The sequence below is a fragment of the Felis catus genome, chromosome B1 (assembly GCF_018350175.1).
Source record: "Felis catus isolate Fca126 chromosome B1, F.catus_Fca126_mat1.0, whole genome shotgun sequence".
In the NCBI taxonomy this organism is placed as follows: Eukaryota; Metazoa; Chordata; class Mammalia; order Carnivora; family Felidae; genus Felis; species Felis catus.
This window is the reverse complement of record NC_058371.1, coordinates 51,152,451-51,169,595: the sequence shown is the minus strand read 5'-3', so window position 1 is coordinate 51,169,595 and position 17,145 is coordinate 51,152,451. Positions and strand designations below refer to the sequence as shown.

The 17,145-nt window shown below is 39.9% G+C and overlaps 1 protein-coding gene across 5 annotated transcripts in view; it reads right to left on the bottom strand.

The window, feature by feature from the left end:
- MSRA (methionine sulfoxide reductase A) overlaps positions 1–17,145 on the bottom strand; it is a 452,460-nt gene that overhangs the window by 98,127 nt on the left and 337,188 nt on the right. For 4 of the 5 annotated variants that reach the window (XM_045055626.1, XM_045055625.1, XM_011281559.4 and 1 more), the window contains one exon: positions 10,318–10,424. The exons of the other annotated variant lie outside the window; for it this stretch is intronic. In XM_045055626.1, the coding sequence (XP_044911561.1) occupies positions 10,318–10,424 (107 nt within the window). The remainder of the gene's footprint in view (positions 1–10,317; positions 10,425–17,145) is intronic. 5 annotated transcript variants of the gene reach the window in all.

Here is a 17,145-nt window from a genome sequence, read left to right as displayed (position 1 = left end):
ATGACTTAAAGACAGCCTACCATCTCATTGTGGGCGCACATGACCTCTTCTTTGTGTGCACGTGGAGAAAGAGAGAGAGAGAGCACTCCAATGTCTCTTCTTTTAAGGACACTAATCCCATGGTGGGGTTCCATCCTCATGACCTCATCTAACCCTAATTACTTCCCAAAGCCCCATCTCCAAATTCCTTCACACTGGGAGGTTAGTGCTTCAACATATAAAGTCTGAGGAACACAAATATCCAGCCCATAACAAGGGGTAACAATGGGCTTCTTTATCCTGCTCCATATCTTCAGTTCAGGACAACAAATATTTGCTACTAGGTGCCAAGCACAGTACCGGGCCTTAGGGGAAACAAGGGTGACTAGGGGCCCCCAAAGAGTTTAGTGTTAGGACAGTTCTACGAAATGTTCTACAAGGGACAGCATTTATGACATAAGGACTTTTGTGACTGTGTATAGCATAGTTTATTATAACCAACTTCATGAGTTCCTTCTTCAGATAGCTATGTTTGAAACAACTGTAATGCAAATATGGCAACTAATCAGTACATAGTTAATATTTGATAAGGTAATTCATGTATTAATTTCCTGAGGAAGATGGGGTCAAACAAGGAAGGAAGGATATTTTCAAATTTTCAGCCTTATAGAAGCTTACAAGGAAACAAAGGATCTGTACCTCCTGGTAGGGAACTATCAGATCCAGTTACAGGATGATGATTATAGCATAACTGGATATTTATTGAATATATTTAACTTCTTCAGTTGAGTTGACATAATTAAAACTGCTTTCTGGGGACGCCTGGGTGGCTCAGTTGGTTAGGCGTCTGACTTCAGCTCAGGTCATATTCTCGTGGTTTGTGATTTCGAGCCCCGCACAGGGCTCTGTGCTAACCACTCAGAGCCTGGAGCCTGCTTCAGATTCTGTGTCTCCCTCTCTCTCTCTCTGTCCCTCCCCACTTGCACTCTCTCTCTCTCTCTCTCTCAAAAATACATAAAAATTAAAAAAAAAACACCTGTTTTCTGGATTGGAAAACTGAAAGGTCTCAGCTTCAATTAATATATATTGGCTGACTACTACATGCTAGCAGTATGTATGTGTGCTAGTATGCATGATGGATGTGTTAATTTACTTATATAAATATTCAGTCCATAATAAGGAGTATTTTACATATATATAAAGTCTCAATTAATTCCTACAATAAACCTTTGAGGAAATTTTTTAGGTAATTTAAAATGAAGACCAGAGAAGTCAAGGACTCATTGATGTTAAGTGACTAAGAGAGTACTAGAACATTCTTGCCAACCATTCAAACATTATTTTGATTACTTACACACACACACACACACACACACACACACACACACACACACACACTTTTGTCCCCAAAATCTAGCTCCTAGGATTTTTTTTTCTGGTGTTATTTTTGGTCTGTTACTTTATTTTGGTAAGTAGTATAGGGGTGAAGTTGGGTCTTTTTTGAAGGTAGATATATTTGAAAGGGGAAAAGCTTATGTGAATGTCTATCTCCCTTCAAAACTAGACAAGGACCTTAGGAAAGAGATCAAGCCCCATCCTCTCTGGAGAATTGAGTGTATTCTGTGTTTAGCTCCGGGATCCAGAAGAACCCAGATGGGCGCTCACTCAATGAACATGGCTTAACTCTCCTGAGAAGCCCAGAAGAGAAGAGCTCCCCATTTCAGTCTCCCATTTAAGGCTGGACACGTGACAGTGGTAATCTGGAAACCAAATCTGGAGACTGTGGAAGGCTAAATAATAGCACCTCCGAATGTCGATGTCCTGATCCCTGGAACATGTGAATGTTATTTTATATGGCAAAGACTTCAGAGATGTGATTAAACTAAGGATCTGGAGACAGGGAGATTATCTCGTATTATCAGGTGGGCCCTAAATACAATCGTGTCCTTATAAGAAAGAGGCATAGGAAGATCAGACACACAGAATAGGAGGAGGCAGTGTGACCATTGAGGCAGAGAATGGAGTGATGTGGCCACATGCCAAGGAATGTCAGCAGTCACTAGAGGAGTAGAGTCAAGAAAGGGATTGTCCATGAGAGCCTCTGGAGGGAACACAGCCCAGATGAAACCTTGATTTTGGTCCAGCAAAACTGATTTCAGACTCCTGGGCTCTGGAACTATGAGAAGATAAATTTCTGTTGTTTTAAGCCACCAAGTTTGTGGTAACTAGCTGCAATGGCCATTTGTAACTAAGACAGAGACAAAAAGCCAGAGATATGGCAAATTAGAGAAAGGAAGATGGTTTTATGTACCAACCACTGACTTAATCTTACCAAATATTGTTTTACGATGTGACATTTAGTAATTTCTTCTGTCAAGAGAGTTTTCAAGATAGGCTTTGGGGTCAAGAACACTATGGTTAACTCAATAATTATTTCCTCCTGGTATATAACACATACTAGACAAAGCAGCAATTCCTCAAACCTCTAAATTTGGTCTATTTGTGGAAACGGTGACTCTGCATTAAGAACTAACTTTGAAATACAAAGAAACATAAAAACATTTATTATAATGTTCACTGAATAGCCGTAAAATTTTCTATGAGTGACCATGGTTCTCATCCTAAGTCCCCAGAATTCCAGAAGTTCTTGAGCTTTATTAGAAGGTTTGGAGCTCTGAGCAAGAATTGTATGTTAATTCTTAGATATACCATGGTAATTAGGCACTCTGACTAGAAGATGTCTCATGGAAAGATGGCAAAATGATTGTTTGGATTTCATTCTCAATGTAGTAGGGAAGCCACAGATGAGTTTGACACAGGGCAAGGAAATGACTGGAATTAGATTTAGGAAGTCGCTCTGGCTGCCCTGTGTGGGTGGCTAGTAGTGGAGAGGTACACAGCCCAGTAGTCTAGGAACAGATAACAGTAGCCCGGACTATGACAGTGAATATGAAAATGAGCGAGAAGTAGGCACAGGAGGGACATATCTGAGAAGCAGACTGTAGGTTAATCTGATTAACCAGAGGTGAGGAGTAAGGGAAAGTGAATCAGTGAGGACTCATAGAGATCTTGCTTAAGCAAGTTAGAAGATGATGGCTGGGAGGGCAGGCAATGGGTTGGGGGCGGTGTCAGAAAAAAGCTGTGGGGCTTGTTATGGTGTGGGGGGAGGGGTGGGAATCAAGCCTCCCAGTTTAGGAAAGATTATGCTGACAAGTAAGGAGAATTAACAAGTAGGCAGTGGAATATGGGGATCTATAGCCCAGGGAGTAGTTCTGGCCCAGAAATTTTGAGTCAGCAATATAAAGATGATGGCATTTAAACTATGCTAGAGAAAAGAAGCAAAAATTTAATTGGTAGCACAAGTAGATAGGTTATTTGGAAACGAAATCTGCTCCCTCTCTCTCTCCCTCTCTCTCTCTCTCACATGCACACACACTGAGCAGCCAAACCACAACTTGTCAGGGCTTAACTGGAGAGCATGGGCAGTCACTGACTATCTGGCTATAGCCTAAGTGCTCAGGGAAGAAAACTGAATAATCAGACCTGAACAAAATTCTACTATGATTTCAAAATTTGGGAAAGAAAATTAAATAATCAAAGCTGAAGCAAACCTAAAAAAATGCTGCTGTAATCCAACCATTCCATACTGTTTTTAATCTTTCATTTTGAGTACTTTTCTTTGAAATGACACTATATGGAGTATAGATGACAGATGACAGACAGCAGGGTAACTGAAATTTAAGATAAAATATGGCAAATACTTGGAGATTATAGCTATGTTGAAGATACAGATGAATGGATGGGTGGGTGGGTGAGTGGATGGATGGATGAACAAACAGACTGAGAGACTGAGAGACACAGATTTTAAAACACTATTTTTATATTTGGCACATGGTTGATAATTTAGCATTCACCCAAAAAGGTTATCCAGAGGAAAGGCTGTTCATGAAGTTTTGAGAGGTTGAGAAAGAGATAGGTCATGTGACCAGGAAAACTATCTTCAGACTTTTTAATTCTCTATCAAATTTCAAGAAACAAAACCTATCAGTGATCAAAAGATTTGATTCCTAAATGAGGAAGAGTTGCATTTTCAGGATATGAGAATTGCACCTGAACACCCACCTCCCCCACAAGAGGCCACATTTCAGTTTGGAATATTAGCACATGTCATGACAGGTCCACTAGGGAGATAAGCTGTCTATATTTGATAATCCAAAGGCAATTAATAATACATTAGATTATCTCCACTTAAGACCATGAGGAAATAATTCCATCACGAAACTCAAGGAAAAAAATATGAAAATGCAGTTAAGAAAAGCTAATGTAGTCTTCACCCCCCCCCCCATATTTTGTGTGAAGTCTTCAGCTCATGAAGAACATGAAGCAGCTGTCCTACTCTGTGAACAGAATCCAGCACTTCCAAGGTCAATGAATCCAGTGTGATGTTTGATTTTCACTCAGATCCCCTTCTGTAAGGTTTTCCAGACTCCTTTAAGAATGAAAATTCACAAACTTCCTCAGCCATTTTTCCTTTCCTAAGGTTGTTGGTGAGTCTGGTATCTACAACCCAGCCAACTTTGCAGAAAACCACAGTTTAGATGGAAAATCACTTTGGGTTTCTGGCTCATCAGCAGTACTGCACATCTAATTAGCTCAACAATTGGTCCCTGTGATAAAATCAGCTAATTTTATGTTCAAATGGCTGCTCCGTGGTAAGCAATACTGTCACTCTAAACTCCAAGTATAAAGAAGTTGCTGAAGAAGCTGGTTACTAGGGGGTCACTGGGGGCAAACTAGTGAAGACTATTAAATTAGTAACCTAAGTCAATGTTATAGTTAGTGCATAGGGGTCCCACCAGGACTCAAATAAGATGAATTCCCAGAATGTAATGACAGGGCTGGAAATGCCAACTCTTAAAGGGGAAATGATTGTACATAAAATGCATGGAATGAGTCATGTGCAGAATCTTCCAATCTCAGAAATAAACCTATATTTTTGTGATGAGATTACAAATCCTAGACCTCAGTCTAGTACTGTTAAGAAATGACTCTCCCTAGATTAAACACCTTGTTGTTTCAGGAATTTGTGCAAGGTTACCCTAGGTAGAAAACCCAGGAAAGCCAATTCCAGGTTCTAGGAGTCAACTCTTTAGCTTTCTCCTCTCCTTTACTCACCTGTTAAGGCAACTGGTGATGCCTGAGACTCTCTTCCTGCTTTGTGGGATCTATTAGCAACCACATTTACTTTTAAAGGTAAATTCAAAAGCACAGATCAAGTTCTTTATGGTGCAAAAGCTAATTATATCACCTCTCACATGCACTGCAAATTAGTGATTTTTTTTGGTGTGTATATTATCAATTATACCAATTGAATGGACAGTTAGAAATTTATACAACTTTCAAAACTAGGAACAAGAAACACATGAATATATACAATTCTACATAACGGTACTAAGAGATACATGCATACCTATATCTAAACATATCCATTATATCTATGTATGTATATAGATAAATAGAGTCAGAGATATACAAATGACTTCATTTATATAAAGTGTTTAAAATAGTAATGAGCATGGAGTAAGCACTCAGTTTGTTCTGGTGTTGCTGTCTATCAGCAGGAGCAGCATCGTCATTATATAGCTACATACATATACGATATGTAAATATATACACAACACATGTAATGGTATAGTATATAACTATCTGCTTGTAATCGGATGTCTGTTGAAAAATAATAGTCTTTTTCTTTCTCTGCTCTAACAGAGGTGCCAGAAAGCACAAAATCATGGTCTATCATCCTCAAGGCTTTGTAGTCGGTCAGCTGCCTGGCCCGGGTGAGGTGGAGTGGCTAAAGGACCCTCTGTAGACGGTCGCATCAGCCACCTCTCATGCACCAGCTCAGATCCTCTCAGCCTCACCTGTCTCTCCTCCAGTTCCCACTGCAGTGCTTAGCTCTGGATGGACTCTGATTAGTTTTATGCAGGTGAGCCCTCTAGCGATTTGTCTCACACTCATGCCATGTGCCTCCTGCCTCCTGCCTCCTGCCTCCTGCTGCAGGGACATAGTCTCCTAAATCCACCCACGTGCGACCCAGAAGCACAGAGTGAACCCGTGGGGAATGGCATCCAACAGACATATGCTTCCCTTCTTCTCCCAGAAGGACTGGTCATTTCACAGGGACCAAACAACCCATCACTGATAGTACAGACCGAGTTATATTGGTTCTCCCTCTTTTTCTTTTCCAGGCCCCCTGCCCCTTACTCCTCCTCCATGGCACTGCACTCCCAAGTAAGTCCTCACACACAAGCCTTTGCCACAGGCTCTGTTTTCCATGGGATCTGGACTAAGATAAAAATTATAGTGGTCACCGAGTGCAGGTATATGCAGTTAGCCCTACTGTTCACCAAGGAAGGTGACACAATGAGGGCCTTCATTCTTGGTTCCCAAAATGGAAAATGACTTGACCCCTCATGGTATAGATCTGAAAAGGGGGAAAGGAGACAGTAGTTCCTGGTGCTCAAGTTGGGACAGAAGGATAAATCCTGACCCAGGACTCCTGGGCAAGGACTGTATCAAGAATGGAAAGACACCTCTGCACTTGACTGAGCTCAGCCAAGGTCCCCAAGGTTGTGGCTTTCAGTATTCAGCTCTTTCTTGTGGTGACTGAAAGGAAAATTACCTGACCCTCATGCTGTGTATCTCCAAAAAGAAAGGGAGGGAGCAGTTCCTGGTGCAGCATCTCTGATGGCCATGAGGACTGTGCTCCATGGCAGTCCAATGCTCTTGCAATAAGCCAACACAACAGCAGAAGGCTTGGAATCTTGAGTCTTCAGCCAGGGAGCCAGGCTGGCATGCCCCATGCTCCCTTCAACATAGATACACACACCCTTCATAGACTGCTATGCTGTCTAATCAGGTAGCCACTGGCCACATGTGGCTATTTAAATATACAATTAAATTAATTAAATTAAACTAAAACAAAACACTCAGCTCTCAGTCGCATTAACCACACTTCAATGTTCAATAGCCACATGTGGCTAGTGGCTATTGTACTGGAGAGTACAGAAGAGACCATTGGCCATCATGGCAGAAAGTCGTACTGGAGGTGCTGGTCTAGAGTCAAGACTCTCTGGGTTTTAGCCAGTTAGCCAGGAGACAAGTACTGGACTTGCCACTCATCTATCGGGGGGAATGCAGGGCCACTTTTATTTATGTGGTAAAATAAAAGAAACATGAGAGTATTTGTTCTCTGAGTTGATAATAAAGCAATTATATGTGGTTACATTAACAGCAATGGATATTTGGATACTGGGAGGACAGAAGACCCCAATCCTTATTAAAAAAAAAAGACCCTACTTTTAAAAACCAAGCAAAAATGTGTACATGTATGTGTATCCCATATGCTTAGGTACAAAACACCCAAAAAGCATGTGGTTAGAAAAACTATCTAGAATATAACATTAATATTCCACAAATCTACAAAAATAATGGAGAAATTATTAAAAGTTTATTAATATTTAATATCTAAATTTTATTTCCTATGTGTATCAGTTATCTAGATCAACATGGGCTCCACTCACAGCTAAGGGTAAGAAACTATGTTGGGGCAGAAAACAAAAAATCATGTTAACTTCTTCATCATCACCTGGAAGGCACTGACCTTTGGAACTTAAAATCCTCACTGTGAACACCAGAATATCATGTCATTTGCCTGCCATAGGCATTTCCCTACCCAACCTCTCAAATGTTGGTATTCCACCAGTCCTGAGCCTTCTCCTCTCATCTCTTATCACTTCCCCGAAGTGACTGTACCAGCAACTAGGGCTTCACTAACCAAGTTGATAACTCCCAATAATAATAAGGGCTACCATTTGTTGAGCACTTATTATGTGTGAAGCCATGTGCCATATAAGCATTAACCCAGTTAACAGTCACAACAACCCTCCCTGCAAGGAAGGAACAGCCCACGTCTTCTCCTAAAAACCACCTGGATGCCCGGATCACAGGTACCTTAAACTCCACATGTTCAGACTTAACTTACCTTCACAACAAATCCACCTCTGCACCTCTATACCTTCATATACAATATCACAAGCCAGAAACCTATAAATTACCCTGGACTCCTTCCACTCACTTTTTCTCCACTTCTAATCAAGTTCCAAGATCTATTATTTTACTTCCTAAATATCCCTTATTCCACTCTGACTGGCAGCACCCTAGAGAAGGCTCCTATTGTTTCTGTCCTAGAGCCCTGCATCAGCTGTCCGACTCATCTCCCTGCATTTGGTTTGTTTTTCTGTAATTCTAGTTACTCTACTGACTTAACATTATGACTCTGGGCATCTGAAATATGAGGATAATAATGAGGTCTCTCATCCTTACAGGTTTGTTTGAGGTAAGTAAGATATACAGTGTTCTAAGTGACTTGATAAAAAGTTCCACAGCTGACATATGAACTGAGACTATTTGGTGCTAGAGGCTACATGCTTAACCACTACCACATATGCCCAGGTAAGCCCACGATTATCAGAAAAGTCATGATGAAAAGAGACATAAGAAAGGATAATTTGCGATGAAAAGCTTTTGAGAATGGCAATATAAGTGTACGTGAATTATTCCAAAACTTAGCAACTTAAAAACAACAAAAGCTTATTATCTTGTGGTTTCTGTAGCACTGCTTAGCTAGGTGCCTCTGGCTTAAGACCTTTCATGAGGTTGCAGTCCAACTGTCAACTGGAGATGCCATCCCACCAGTAAGCTTGACTGGGGCTGAGGAGCTTCTAAGCTTACTCATGTCGTTCTTGGAAGCCTTTGCCCCTTGCCACAGGGACCTTTACACAGGGCTGCCTCACAACATGGCAGCTGATTTCCCTTAGGGCAAGTGATCCAAGAGACAATGAGAGAGGGCCTCCAAGATGGAAGCCCAGATCTTTTAATAAACTCATCTCAGAAGTAACATCACACCACTTCTGTCATTCATTGGGAGTGAGTCATTAAATTTAGCCCACACTCAAGGAGAGAGGTTTACACAAGGGCAGAGACCACTGAGAGCCATCTCAGAGGCTGCTGACTATTATCCCCAAGCAGACATCATAGCCCTGGAGGGAGGAGGTGTGCTGAAAATAAATAAGGCCCTATCAGCATCTCCCTTAGCCTTCTCTGCTTTCCAGAGTTGAACTGACCATGAACTTCATGTCCTGCTACTTTTTTATCAGTAGATACACTCTTGTCTCTCTCTCCTCCTCACTGCCACCTTGCCATCATGGGGGTTAGATGGAGATCCCACAGATTGCTGGAAACTGTTACATATCAGACTTTTCATATTAATACTAAAATAGACCAGCATTACAGTAGCTAATGGCCTCATTGTTAAACATAAATCTAAATCAGAAAATATAACAATAATTAAAATATAAACAATATCACAAAGTTCTAAGAATTAAAGCAACTCAAGTTACTTTTAAAAGAAACCAAAGCTCTACTGTATTTTTTTAAGTATTATACAATAGTAAAAATAATTATTTCATGATGTAGTATCTATATTTCTGAGAAGTGTTTTTATTATAATTTAATCTACTGTTACTAGCAAGAAAGAATGAGTATTCTGGGTTTAACCATGTTCCCCAAAAAAGATAAGTTGAAATTCCACCCCCCCCCCCCAACCCAGTATCTCAGAATGTAAGCTTATTTGGAGATACTGTCTTTACAGAGGTAATCAAGTTAAAATGTGGGCATTAGGTTGGACTATAATTCACTATGGCTGGAATTGTCAAAACAAGGGGACATTTGGACACAGAAACAGATATGATAGAGGAAAGACAATGTAAAAAAGACACAGGGAGAAGACAGCCATCTATAAGCCAAGGAAAGGGGCCTGGGGCAGAGCCCTCTGTGGCAAGCCTCAGCAGGAACTGACTCAGCAGAGCCAGCACCTTGATTTTGGACTTCCAGCCTCCAGAACCATGAGACAATGCATTTCTGTTGCTTAAGACACCTAGTCTGTGGTAGTCTGTGGTGCTTTGTTACAGCATCCTGAACAAATAATTATAGACAGAAGAAAGAAAAAATGAGATCCAGCAAGAGATAGAGGCAGAGAGAGACAGAGAGAAAAGAAGATACATATTCATCTGGATGAGTTGATTTTATGAGAAATGAACAAGGGCCTACTCCTAAAATATGATGTAGCATATTTATAGAGCAGAAGATGACAGACATTTCCAAAAACTATGTAAATAGAACAGTGCTAGGTGAAAACAACCAGACTCTCCCTCTACAGGTGGGGTCTGACTTGGTGGGGGCCAACAGTGGGCATCTGGGAGCAAGAGGAGACCCTACCTTCTGGTAGTCTTCTTTAGATCTCAGGGCCACCTCCAGGTGCTTGGTAGAGGTTGGATAGATGGCTGAGCGGTATTGAGAACCATGGTCATTGCCTTGGCGCATGCCTGGGAAAGTGGAGATCAGAAAGGATTACTGGAGTAGACTGAGCAACAAGGCCAGTGTCACAAGTTTTCTATGATTCATGTACTAAGTGCTTGTTTTTTTAATGAAGTATGGTTGACACACAATGTTATATTAGTTTCATGTATAGAACTTAGTGATTTGAAAAAGTCTTAACCTTATGCTACACGCACCACAAGTGTACCTACCATCTGTCATCATACAACACTATTACAACACCTTTGACTATATTCCCTATGCTGTACCTTTCATGCCCTTGACTTATCCATTCCATAACTGGCAGCTTGCACCTCTTCACCACTTTTCACCCATCTCCAACAACACCTCCGCTCTGGGAACCATCAGTTTGTTCTCTGTATTTACGGATCTGTTTCTGCGTTTTGTTTGTTCCTTTGTTTTGGTTTTTAGACTCCACAAATATGTGAATCATATGGTATTTGTCCTCTGTTTTACTTATTTCACTTAGCATAATATCCTCTAGGCCCAATTCTGTTGTCACAGATAGCAAGATCTCATTCTTTTAGATGGCTGAGTAATATTCCATTATATATATATATATATATATATATATATATGTGTGTGTGTGTGTGTGTGTGTGTGTGTGCGCGCGCACGCATGTGTGTATATGTCTGCGTGTGTGTGTATATAGTGTGTGTGTATATATATATATATATACACACATATATATTTATATATAACATTTATCCATTTATCCATCAATTAACACTTAACATTGCTTCCATATCTTGGTTATTATAAATAACACTGCAATAACACAGGGGTGCATATATTACTAAGTGCTTGTTTTAATTTCCTCTTGACACTACTCTCCTTAAACAAGCATGAAATATATCTGTTTTGCTTTGCTTATTTTAATTACAACAAATACATTTGAACTTAGGTAAGTTTATTGTAGGTCTTAGATCATAGTAAATGCTCTACAAATATGTATTTTTCTATGCAGATATTTAAATCATAACCTATTCCATTCATCACTTGCAAAGCATTGTGCCACACATTATTTCTTTGGATCCTACTGAGACACCTGTGTGGCAGGTACCATGGTCCCTCACTTGGCAAATAAGGAGATGCCTATAAATGATGAAATAACTGAGGCTCGGTGAGTTTGAAGAGTTCGCCTAAGGTCATCCATCCAATCAAAGGAAAACGTGAGCCTTTTCCTTAAAGGAAAAGAGGTGAGCCTAGCCCATTTTCTACCCCTTCGCAGCAGCTAAAGTGTAGATAGTGATCAATTTCTAACTGAAAAATTTACTCCCCAAAGTTAAACAGCCACAGGCTTACTATAGATCTCCTATAGATTTCCATGCTGTTGTCAAAATGAACTTCACACATGTTTACTGCATTATTCAATTATCAGTTTCAGTTTTAAAAGTGCCCCAAACTCCTCTGACAGAAGATTCAATCTTCCAAAAAGAACGGCTTTGGCTTTGTACTTACAGATGTTAACGTATATGTGAATTACCTGGGGATACTGTTAAAATGCAGATTCTGGTCTGGTAGGTCTATGGTGAGCCTGAGTGAGATTCTGTATTTCTAATCTGCTCATGGGTGGTGCTGACCACCAGACGGCATTTTGAGTAGCAAGAGTTTAGAGTTTGCTCAGATATTTTCAAGGTTTTGTATAACACATCAGCAACATTTTTAATTCCAATAATGTGTTGAGGAAAACCTGACTCTGCCGTTTCTGAGGTTTGTAGTGTACAATGCTTCCTCCACCTGCCCACAATTCTCCCGGGATGCACACACTTTTACACTGAACTCCTATCCAACCTTCAAGACTTAGTTGAAGCATCTTCACTCGACAGAAGTTTCCCTGAGTGTTCCTTACAGCTGTGCCAATCACTGACTCCTTTGGGCAGGTCTCTCTCTTCGAGGTTTTATCATGCTACATTGTTATTAGGTGGTTGTCCCTCTTCCTCGTCTGTGAGTCTTCCAAAGGGCAGAGCCTTACAGACATAGTACCTGGTATAGCATCAGACTGATGGATACACTTCCATCAATATTTGTTGCATGAAGAATGTATGAGTTTATATCTTGTGACCCAAGGCCCTGCAATCAATACTGTAGTCCAAATCAATTAGTCAAAGTGCTTTTTCCTTTGTAAATAAAATTTTAATTCAAACGTAAATAAAATCATGTTTCTTAAGAACTCTAGGAAAAAGCTACCAATGAGCTAATACGTTTGACTAGTAGAGGGAAGGGCAGTAGCTGAAGACACCAAAGGTTCACTATGGCGGTAAATGAATTGACAAGCTAGAATTCATGATCAAAACTACAAGCTAAAAATAGAGGTCTAAATAATAACAAACTAGCAGGATTTAGGGTCAAGCCTATGGCTATCTATGGTGTGTAACGTGTGTACTTGTGCATGGGGTGGAAGGTATTTCTGGCACCTATTTGTTCACACGCCAGCTTGGCTGACTTCCTAGAAATTCCATTCTCCCACCCTCAGAGTCCCATCCTCACCTTGATACACAAAGGCCACATGGGGACCAGGAACTAATTAGTGGCTTAAAGAGCCAATACCAATGACACCAAAATATTAATTTAATAATATATAATAAGCCAGCCCATGCCTCCAATAAGCACTGTGTAATACCACATTAGAATACCTATTTCTGTATAAGTTATATATTCACATAAGTATCATGGTATGGTTATTATACTATACAATATATAAGTGTTATTACAGTGTAAATATTTTTATAGGATATGCTATATAAATACTGTTACAGTATTATTTATTAAGCACCTAATATGTGCCAAGTACTTTTCCAGATGCTGAGGATACAGCAATGAATAAAAGCAAACCCCAGGGTTCCACATTCTAGTATAATTTAAGACACTGGATAAATATACATTCCAGAATGGCACAGTGGCAATATTTTTTTCTTTGTTTTCTTCAATGTTCCCTCCTTCACTTATAAGTAAGGCTTTTCTTGCATGACTACTTCACATCCTTTTGTGCACAATGACGTGATGGAGCATTATTGTCCCCTCTGAAATATTCTCCATGAAGAAAAAGATTGCTGGATGGCTGATTTTTAGTAAAATCTGACCCATCTCCAGTCAGCACAAGATGCACAACAGTAGGGTCTTCATGTGGAGTTGGTTAAATCGATTCAAGTTTCCTTTCTTTTGGAAGATAAACTAGTATGTGAGTAAAAGAGAACATGCAGGTGTGATTTATGTATATTTTTCAACAAATTTTGCTAAGATTCCATATGCCTTGTACATTGAAGACAACAAATATCTCTGCATTTGGATGAAGATCCTTGAATTATCCTAGGATTATGAGGAATTGTTGCTTATGAATAAAAACTGGCTTTTTAGCAAACAAGATGGGAATAGTTAAGAATTATTCCAAGGAAACTGTATAACAGCAGTCTCTTCCACTGATCATATTTTCACAGATAGTCTGATAGAAGAGTGCACAATGAAACATTTAGATTTACATCCACATTTAGAGCTTCTCTTGTAGTGACATGACAACCTACGGGGTAGAGACATCTGGAAGATTCCATAAAATTGTGTGGTTGAGCAGAAAAGATGCACATGACTGTCATTTCTAGGCAAGTATGTAAGGCAATGCATTTTTGTAAAAAACAATCCATGCATTCTTTATGTAATTATGGGTTATACTACTACTACAATCCAGGATAGGGGTTTATAAGTCCTTCCCTGAAGCCACGATCCCTTGAATTAAATTCTAAGTTGATCACCTGCTAATTACCAATAGGGCTCCTGTCAGTGTTGTCCTTGTTTTCTTTGTGCAGATTTGGGCTGTCCCCAACTCACCCCAGACAGCTATAAAGAGGAGTAACATAGTGAGTATTATCCACAGCTCTGCTCCAGACTCCTCGCACCTTTCCCCTTTGCACTAACACAAACTGACTATTCATCCATTGGAAAGATGGGAATTATTCACACTGTTACAGCTGCCATCTTCAAGTCTTAGAGATTGAATTTACAGCCCTGACCTTCTGATCCCCACTCTTCTTGGATGTTCTAACAAAACTGACAGCTCCCCACATCAGAACCAATGCATGCTCTCCTCCAAGTCACTCTGGCTAAACCCCTGCCTGGCCAGGAAGGAAGACAAGAAAGTGCTAAAGTGATACAGTAGGGGATAGAGAGAAAATATCAAAGCTTTTATGCAGACACTCTTGAATTTTGAGTGATACTGGATAAGGCATTAATGCTCTGGTATACTCATGAACAACAGTGTTAATTTGACTGAAATTTTTTTCCATCAAAATTCATCCTGAGGAGATATTAATATCTTAAAACCATGCATACATATCGACATCCTTGTGTGTGTGTTTGGCTAAATCCAATGCATGTACCTTTCAGTTCACTGATGAAGAGGCTTATTAGAAGGATAGGAGCTTAAAATTTGGAAACAGATAGCTCACTGGGAAATATGATTTGATGCTCAACAACTAGAGAAACCTGTAGAACTATGGATTTTCTGTTCTCGTTATTTTTAATACATTGCATTTACAGACGTTTAGCATCATTAAAGTTTTCATCATTTCTTTCAACCTCCATTGGTTTATGTTAGGAACACAAAACAGTAATTCACATGTGAGAAAAACCTGTTCGCTAAATCTCTCATAAGAAGCCTAGGACTCAGAGCAACAAGACCTTGTTTTTTAAGTCTGACTCTGCCACTGACATGCTTTATGCAAATTACCTAATCTTTCTGAGCTCCAAACCTCATGTGTAAAATAACGATTATAAGGACCTAAACTATAGGTTTGTTGTGAGGAGTAAATGAGATGAAACCTGTAAAACACTTTGTTGAGTATAAAAAAATATGTAGGTGATAAGCACTCTCATTTTCACAAATTTTAAGAATCTTGGAATGTTTCAGAATTACTAGTTTGAAATAAAAATAATAAATGATGTCACACAAGATACTCCAGGCGCAACCCTTTTCATCCCCTGAAAAGCATTAAATAATACTCTTCCCTCAGATACCCATGCAGTAAAAGTCACACAGAAAAACCCAAAGAGAGAATCAAAATCCATTTTTATGTGGGGAGAAATGTGCTAGCTTTTAACTCTTTATTACATTTTTTAGCAGAAGTATCTTCCTAATGAAAATTTTAACTCTGCTAATTTCAGTGGAAAACAAACCCAAGAAAGGGAAAAACTCTTTGAGTGAATTCTCCTATACCTGCCCCTACCCATGAAGAGCTTTCCAAAGCAATGTCTCACTCTTGAGTTCTGAACTTAAGTTTGGAAAAATCAGGCTTTCAGCATCATCTTGTATCTCCTGAGCTCACGGCCACTGGGGTACTGCAAAAGGGGAAAGGTCTGCAGAGTGTTTGAAAGAAATAGTTAAAATCACTGGAAAAATAGTTAAAAGGCCCTTCTAATTGTGTGCTTTCCTGCCTTCCACCCATCCATCCATTTTGTCCTGTCTCAGGCAAGGTACTAGGTACTGAGATTCAGAAATAAGACACATTCTTTTTTTTAAATATTTTTTTAATGTTTATTTATTTTTGAGAGAGAGAGACAGAGAGACAGAGAGAGAGAAAGAGAGCAAGTGGAGGAGGGGCAGAGAGAGGGGGAAACACAGAATCCAAAGCAGGCTCCAGGCTCCAAGCTGTCAGCACAGAGCCCAATGCAGGGCTTGAACTCACGGACCATGAGATCATGACCTGAGCTGAAGTCAGACACTTAACTGACTGAGACACCCAGGTACCCCAAGGCTTATTTTTCAAGTAGGTCATACTCCCAGGACAGTAAGGGGAAACACATGGAAACCAGTAAGCACAATCAAGTATACAGGTGTGTCTTAATTCAGGCTGCTAAAACACAATATCACACACTGGGTGGCTTAGCAACAACAAAACATTATTTATTACAGTTTGGGAGGCTGGAAGTCCTAGATCAAGGTACTGGCTGATTCAGTGCCTGGAGACAGCCTTCTTTCTGATTGCAGACAGCTGTCTTCTTGCATTATCTTTACATGGTAAAGAGAGAAAGAGAGAGAGAGAGAGAGAGAGAGAAAGGACCAGTTCTTTAGCCTCTTCTTAAAAGGACACTAATCCCGTACATGAGGGCTCTACCCTCACATTGGAGATTACATTGGGGATTAGGTTTCAACATATGGATTTGGGGGTAACAAAAATATTCAGTCCATAACAAGGTGCTATGGGAAAAAATCTATGTAAGTTAGAAAAATACAGGGATTCAGAGAAGGGAGAGGCTAAGTTCACCTGATCAACATGGGAAAGGCCTAAGTCCTGAAAGGCTGTATAGAGAAAGTGACTTTGTCTTGAAAGAGCAGTAGATGGGCACAAGGGGTGAAAGGCATTCTCCAGAAAGTGGAAGGACAAAAGTAAGGATTATGGAACAGCATCGTGCCTTCAAAGACTTGGAAAGAACCAATACAATTTGCAAAAGCATCAGCAGCATGGTAAGCATTTTTATCAGAGTCCTAGGGCGCATCTTCTCAAGAAGGATGAAGACTTTACCATCGAGCTTGAAGCCCACATGAGAAAACCAGCAGTTAGGAGCTACTGGAAAGCAGTGGTCCAACTCAGGGAAACAAAATAAATGACATATTTGACTGTTACAACCTGATCTAAACAGCCTTTATAATGCTGTTATCAAGAGGGCAAAAGCAACCTAAACTGCATTGTGAGAAAGAACAGAAAAATGTCACTGAGA